Here is a 7,716-nt window from a genome sequence, read left to right on the forward strand (position 1 = left end):
CATACCATAAAAAATAACATACACTGCCCAAAAACATCCAAATTCATGTACAATCCATCTGATGATTCTATTGACTAGATCTTTTGTTCATGTTACCATGTTGGGGTGCATTTGTTGGACGGGTTGAATGTAATACACATACCATATGGGCCCCACAATTTTCAACTTATCACTTCAAAAAATTTATGGGGTAATTTAGTAATTTTATTCCCTGAGCATCATTACCTAGTAAATTCGGTTTGTGGAGGCATTATTTGGTAAAATCTGAATTTTGGAAGAATTTTGCGGTAAAAATCCCTAAAGCATTTCACAACCAAACATTCTTAGGCTGATCGTCAATTCTTACTGCAATGGGTTTTGTTACATACTCTTATTTATTAACCCAACATCATTGGAGTATGGGCCCATCAGAGCCAACAACCCCGCGGAATTCAAACAAATTACGTTTTTTCCCAAAGCAAGTTCACCACCAACTGTAGCCGCACCGTCCGCTAAAATTTGTCCCTTTTTAATGCATTTACCCCGCCGAACCTGATGTTAAATGCATTTCTCTATTCCACTCCTTCCAATCCTCGTACCACTCGGGGAATTGAAATAATAACATACGGCCGAGATTTTTAGTTATTATCAATGAAGGCAATACGATGTATCTTCGAAGAAGATATGTCAATGACACCAAAGGGATATTAAATGAATGGAATTGGGATATGCATGGAATATAATGAAATAGAGCTACTTTGAGGTTCCCTATGAAATGAGGCATGGAACGGAGCCACTACGAAGAAGTTTTGAGAGTTACGAAGGAAGCTTCGGGCTCATATTGGTCATGGGTTGAGAACGGGAGTTGAACTCTATGAGATCTAATCTCCTGTTGTTCCTCAGTAGCTCAGTGGTAGAGCGGTTGGCTGTTAACTGACTGGTCGTAGGTTCGAATCCTACTTGGGGAGATTTGATGAATTCTTAGTGTTTAAATCACTATTTATTTGTTTAGTGATGACAATTCTAATTGGTTGAAAATTGGCAAAAAAATGGTTAGAAACGTGAAAATTAGGAAGATCAACATCCTAATCAAACACAAATCAAGCATGAATTCGTGGATTAGGGCCCACTGTTTTTTATTTTATTTTAATTTTTATAAGCTTGTTAGTACACCCCGCTGTCAGTTCACACTTCACTGTGTTTAAATACAAGGAAAGGAAAGAAGAAGAACAAAACAAAAGAAGGTGATGGTTTATTAATTTTCTTGTTTTCCCGAAAATGGTCCACTGCTTCATGCTTGAGTTATGAGTTTCATCTCCAAAATAGGCTTGAATATAGTTTAAAGTGAGTTTCTACTCTGCCTCTATCTTTGGAATGAAAATAGGTGGAAAGGGGAAAATATGATAAAATCGAATAAATGGCCCTTCTAAAGGCCTAGGCCTTTTAAGTATGGAGTATAATGCCTATACGTAGAGCTGTACATGAACCGAGTTAGCTCGGTTAACTCACTCGACTCGAAAAAGCTCAATTCAACTCAGTTCGAAACTGAATTTGAGCCGAGTCGAGCTGATTTTTGAAGCTTGAAAAAATTTCGAGCCGAGTTTGAGCCTGGCCGAGCTCGAGTTGACTCGGATCGAACTAGTTTGGTGACTCGGTTATTTTGATATTGATGTTGCTCGCCAAGTGTTTTATTAAATGACTCAACAAAGTGTTGTTTCGGGTGGATACATTCTCCGTGGTATCGGCCGGTGGCGAGGAACGTATGGATATGAAACAAATCACTACAAAAAAAACAAATATTACGTGATAAAACTACCCTTGGATCTTGATTTTGATGCTGCCTACTGAGTGTTTGATGAAATACCTGTAAATGGCTGCTGCTGTTTTGCAAACTGTGAGAAATTGAAGGTGCACTTCATGTGTTTGAGAAAATACTGCACAGGCTCGAACTGGCCCGAGTTGCTGACCGAACCAAGTCGAGCTGGCCAGTCAGGCTAGAGGACCGAGCTGAGCTGAGTTCAAGCTAGGGTCAGCTAGTGGCTGAGCCGAGTCGAGTTGTGCCAAGCTCGACTCAGTTCGACTCGTGTACAGCTCTACCTATACGGCCCAATACAGCCACCAAAATACCCAATACAATATTCTCGTACAAAATGTTTATTGGGTCAGGCCAATACGGATTCCATACACCTCTACAGGTCGATGCATGTTGGATTTCTTAAACCTTGCTCCTAGCCCATCCACCCTACTCTAAACCATACATTATGATTCTTTTGTTTTCCTTCAACCTTTGCAAGTATGATTATAAGTTCTGATGTAAACATGAATTCCAGGTATTGGAATGTTGATCTGTGGAGAAGTCTATTTACACAATTGCTTAACATCAGTTCCTCCAGTGATAATTACATGGTGTTGCTGCGGAGTTTGAGAAAATCTTTTGAAGATTACATGTATGGGAGTCCCCAGCAGATAAAGAAACTGAAGATGTTATTGGTGAAGCAACAAGCTTCCCTGTGTCCTGCTACTTAGTCCATGTATATGATCGATTGTCTTCCTACAGTGCGTTGCTAAGAGAGTTGTGCTTCTTCCATTATGGCATGGCATGTTTCTTTTAATTCCATGCTCAAGTGAATTGTTTGTTGTAAAGGTCCTAGATAATTCTATACTTTTTTTCACCAATGAATTGGGTTTAGACCATTGTTCAAATTATCTCCGATATTATTGAAATATCTTTGATATTGTTATCTTCAGCTTGGTGATACCGATAACACCGGTAATATAAAAAATTCGAAGTATAAGCAATGTATTGTTAAGTATCACCAACGTGTTGATATCGCCAATATTTTCAATTGTGAATCATTTGTCGCGTATATCACCAATGTATCGATATTGCCAATATTTATCACTTATAACCAAGGGGTTTCCTCAAGAATTGTAATTGAGTGCTTGTGTCAAATCACATCCTGAAATGCATTTTTGTTCCCAAATTAATAAAAGCCTTTCAACAGGGAAGCATTCGTTGGGTTCATATCTTTAACCATTTCTTCTCTCTTTCTAAAATATCAATCAAACAAAAGCAATTAAACAATACTTAAGCTAAGTTCTTACCCTAATGAGTGTGTGAGCCTGGCTTGAAGGCTATGTTGGCCAGAAAACTAGTTAACAATCGTAGATGCGGGGTAACCAGCCGTTAAACATGTCAATGACATCTCTACATTGGCACCCCCAAGAACCCCAATCTCATACATGTTAGTCTGAAATCTCTCATGAGAAACATGAAATCTCTAAGCTCGCGACACACGTACAGAGGAGGAAGTCATTAAAAAAAGAATGGAAAAACATGGGTCTACTTGGCAAAATTTGTGATTGAAAGCATGGGTAAGGGGTTTTTTTTTTTTTTTTTTAAAGAATAGATGGTTCAAATTTAACAAATTCCTTAGTATTTAAAGCAGTAGATTTTTGTAGTTTTATCATGAAATAATTAAAAAAATTGCATCTCTTTATTATAACCATTCATGCTAAATTGATTAAACCTACAATATGTACCCATCCTTTAGAGGCTTAGACCAATTTGAGGAATGCAATGCCATTTTTCTTGAATCTGGGTTTGTTAAAAGAAATCATGATTCCTTGTTCACCAACTAAAATGTCTACTTAGGCACCTGATATGGCTGTAAAACCATGATACAAGAGTATTCTAGTTCTAACTTTGTTTGTACAACTTAAAATCCAGGGTGACTCTCCAGGGCCAGATGCAACAACACATTCTACTGAGAAGTGAAATGTCTCTCACTCTAAGAAAACATCAACACATGCGTAGACCTTGGGAAGGTTTTAAACTTATCCCGTGGAATTTTGCATGGATGAAAAGGATTCTACAACCTTCCCAAGATTATTCCGAGTAATAGATTCATCCTTGTACCAAAGTTAAAAAAATAATAAATAAAAGAGAGAGAGAGAGAGAGAGAGAGAGAGAGAGAGAGAGAGAGAGAGAGAGAGAGAGAGAGAGAGAGAGAGATTCTTCACTGATTTTATTATCAATATATAGGTGGAGTAATGCCAGTATGCACGTCGCTGCATGAAAGTTTGATAAACGTTTCTAGTGATAAGGACCGTTGATCTACTGGGCCACCATGGGAAGGGCTACAGGCCAAAGATTATTACTCCAATCATCTATTTCTCATGGGTTTTGAAGGATAAATTGGGGCGTTGCTCTAGCCGTTCTTTTGCTGGCAACTGACTGACTGTATAGCTACTATAGTCTTAGTACGATTTTATTATTTGGAATATAGCATATACACAGCATTCCACCTATGCATCACTACAAGCAAAAGAAAAAAAAAAAACTTACATCTATTAAAATTTAAGTCCCTTCTTGAAGCGATGTATGCTCTTTTTTTCTTTGCTTTGTGTAGACGTCTTACCTACTGTGAACTACTACTGAAATTCTCCCTTTTCCATCGTTACTTCAACGCACGACTTAGCTTCTATTCCTTTGAAATGAAAAAATGACTTCAATCAAACGTAACCCCATTTCATTGTAGTGAATAGTAACTAATACACTTTTGTAACAAGAGAACAACGTGTGAACCGTATCGATAATGCCTGTTCATCACCGGATGTTGACTAAAGTGATGGGGTCCACTTCCCATCACCATTCAAAATTGGAGGGCGATATCATGATTCACCAATAGTAAAATTTCTTCATGGATTTTTCCTCCTGTGCGCTGCCGAATTAAGGGCAAATTGTTCCACCTCTTTAGCAATGACGTTCAAACCTTCGTATGACAGTCATATATCCGGGCCCACTTGTCTTTGGCATTGATAAACAATGGAAAAGTAATTTTTCCCTGACCTTTTGTCACCGACGCAACTTGTTCAAGTTAGGGCTGAAAGTCGGGCGGGTTGGGTTGGGTTGGTGCTCAACCCTAACCCAACCGAAGGTTCCTATACCTCAACCCTAACCCAACCCAACCCAATCTCGGGTTGGGAATTCTCAACCCAAGCCCAACCCAAGCGAGCTCGGTTGGGTTGATCGGGTTGGTCGGGTGTATACGTGCTAATATTTTCGTTATTACATTAGTTTATTATATTTAAATATAGGACTTAGTTTTTGTATCTATGATTTTATTAATTATATATGTGATTATTCATTATAAAGAACTTCATTTTTTTCTTTTAAAAAAAAGAAAGCTAAAATATAGGACAACTACTCATTTAAAAGTCATGTAGCATAGCACGCAATGTATTTGGGAGAGAGAAATCCGGCATATCTTGTTAGCTTGAGTCCTTGGAAATGACGTGGACAAATGAGACCCGACATCACTAGTGTGCCTTCGACACAAACGATCCACACTCAATTATAATTTATAAGTAACTTATATATTGATCGGGTTCGGGTTGGGTCGGGCAACCCGAGACCTCAACCCGAGCCCAACCCAAGTTTTATCGGGTTGGTGTTTGTATGGCCCAAGCTTGAGATTGTACCCGATATATCCTGCTCGAGCCCAACACAATGTTGGGTCGGTCATGGGTCGGTCGGGTTGAACCCGCCCAACTTTCAACCCTAGTTTGAGTCCCATTAGCCCATGATAGGGTTTTCGAGGAATTTTCAAGACAATAGTAAATTTATTTTTTATTTTTTTGGTTTTTTAAGAAATATTTACTATTTTTGTATTTTGAGATTATTATTATTATTATTATTATTATTATTATTATTATTATTTAAGTTTTAAGGGTTTGATTTTGGGGTCTCAAAGAAGGATGGCACTACAAATTAGGAACAATCCGAATCAGCTCGTGGAGCTAGAAGCTATTTACATTAGCCCTTTGTTTAGGTCGCATCCCAATATGATTCTTTAGCCGCTTATACCATTAGGGAAATTCTTGTCTAGTTAGTGCCCTGTGCTCTATCGCCTCGAGAGACGGGGATAGAGAAATCAAGACGACTTTCATCGTCCTGCCCAACAACTATCATGTTCACCGGATTGGGGTTAGAGTTTGAGTCATAGTCATTCTCACCACAGTCATCTTCAATGCACTGGAGCTCTTTGGGCTCATCAGGTTTGTCCTCCTCTAACGGTACTCAGACCTTGGTTCAATCGATTTAGCGTAATTTTTACCCCCACACTCCAAATCCTCATTAAATGAGCTAACAACCTTAGCTCATGTACCAATCCTCATTAAATGAGCTAACAACCTTGGCTCATGTAATAGGCTCACCAAGGTGGGTTCTGGCATTTCATATTAGGGTAGAAGACCCAACAATAATGAATTTGATGGATGCGCATTTGAAGTCACCTTCCTCATCTTAACATGCATAATTTTTTATGGCCTCATCGCTTCGGTTTTTCCATTCGAGCACCAACTATCCCAACCTTATTGTTCCTAGACTCTCCCGACCCTTGACTCTTGGTATTGGGCCAGAAATGGACAATTTGGCAGTCAACAGGAAGGAATAGTAGTATTGTCCGAGGGGACATGAAGAGAGGATGTAATTACATTTTTAAAAAATAAAATAAAATTTGAAACCATGATTGGTCCTTGGAGTGTCATATATCAGGACTAGGATGTTTGACTCCTAGGAACTCATGGAATTAGATGGAAGGACCATTTTAGGCTCAACTAAGATGGAGATGACTTTGTCTAGGGAGATGTATTGACCCTTTGGTGAAGGAGCAATGGAATGGTACTGACTTTGTGCAGCCAGAGTCTTCCAAGGAGAAGATTGAAAACGACGAAATATCGAAGACTTAGAAAAGTGATGGTTTGATAGGTTCGGATGAGATGTTAATTTCTTTTTTGACTTAGTCTCCTAGAGTGGTCAAAGGATCTCATGTTCGTATTGTTAAGGCCTGAAGGTGGATATTCGATCAATAATGAAACAGCAATCCTTAATGAGTAGATGTTGAGACTTGTATCATTATCATTGTGCATAGGTGTGATCTTGAAATCCTAAGTATGTGGCTAATTTCCTTGAATAGTACAAGTGAAGTGTTAGTGTTAGGAAAGTATTGCCTAGCTATCTTACAAATCAATCGACCGAATGGTAGACTGGCTTATCAAGGATGAAGTAACTACTTTTAAAATTTGATCAAGTATAATAGTTGGAAGACATATAAACTTGCCCTTGCCTGTCTTATAAAACACATCTACCATATAAGGTGTAAGCTCTGTTTGATTACCCACCCTTGGGTACACATGAAACGTGACAATATGGTGCAGTACCCGATTTACTTGTAACATCTTCAAAGCTCTTAGGCAATTAGTCGTTTCCCCATGTTGATATCCATCACAAATAAAAGCAGTTTGTTCATATTGATGCTTTTTCCTTATGGTGTCTTTTTTATAGAACAATTAAATTTCCACGTTCAATGCCGACCACTCAAGAAATGGCATCAACATCAAAACGATAAAAATGTCCACCAACAGCAACATCAAAACTCATCGAATTGTTACAAGGGTTTTGAATAGCAACATAAAATTGACAAAATAGCTCCTCATCGCCTCGCTCAATAGGAGACAATGTAGAGTCCTAAACCAAAGTCTAGTCGAAAGCCATTCGAGCGCATCGTTATCGAAAAATAGGTTGTTGTTCACCTTCTTCTCTCAGAGATGTCCAATCCTCTCCCGTCGAGGTAGATCTTCCATCCAAGGGTAAGCAAATAGTTTCCAAGGAGAGCTCATCTAGTTATTATGAAGGAACCGAAACTAGTGAGACATCTTTTAGTGAAAGTCTGA

General features: G+C 38.6%; 1 protein-coding gene and 1 non-coding gene across 3 annotated transcripts in view; both read left to right on the plus strand.

Annotated features, from left to right (window-relative positions):
• LOC131221209 (mitotic checkpoint serine/threonine-protein kinase BUB1-like) overlaps nucleotides 1–2,726 on the plus strand; it is a 69,301-nt gene extending 66,575 nt beyond the window's left edge. For both annotated transcript variants that reach the window (XM_058216389.1, XM_058216390.1), the window contains exon 15: nucleotides 2,310–2,726. In XM_058216389.1, coding sequence (XP_058072372.1) covers nucleotides 2,310–2,505 — 196 coding nt within the window. In that variant the 3' untranslated portion in view covers nucleotides 2,506–2,726. The remainder of the gene's footprint in view (nucleotides 1–2,309) is intronic.
• TRNAN-GUU (transfer RNA asparagine (anticodon GUU)) lies at nucleotides 876–947 on the plus strand. The gene has a single exon. It is a non-coding gene; the product is annotated as a tRNA-Asn (tRNA).
• Nucleotides 2,727–7,716: the final 4,990 nt, after the last annotated feature.

The sequence above is a fragment of the Magnolia sinica genome, chromosome 12, assembly GCF_029962835.1.
Source record: "Magnolia sinica isolate HGM2019 chromosome 12, MsV1, whole genome shotgun sequence".
NCBI classification, from domain to species: Eukaryota; Viridiplantae; Streptophyta; class Magnoliopsida; order Magnoliales; family Magnoliaceae; genus Magnolia; species Magnolia sinica.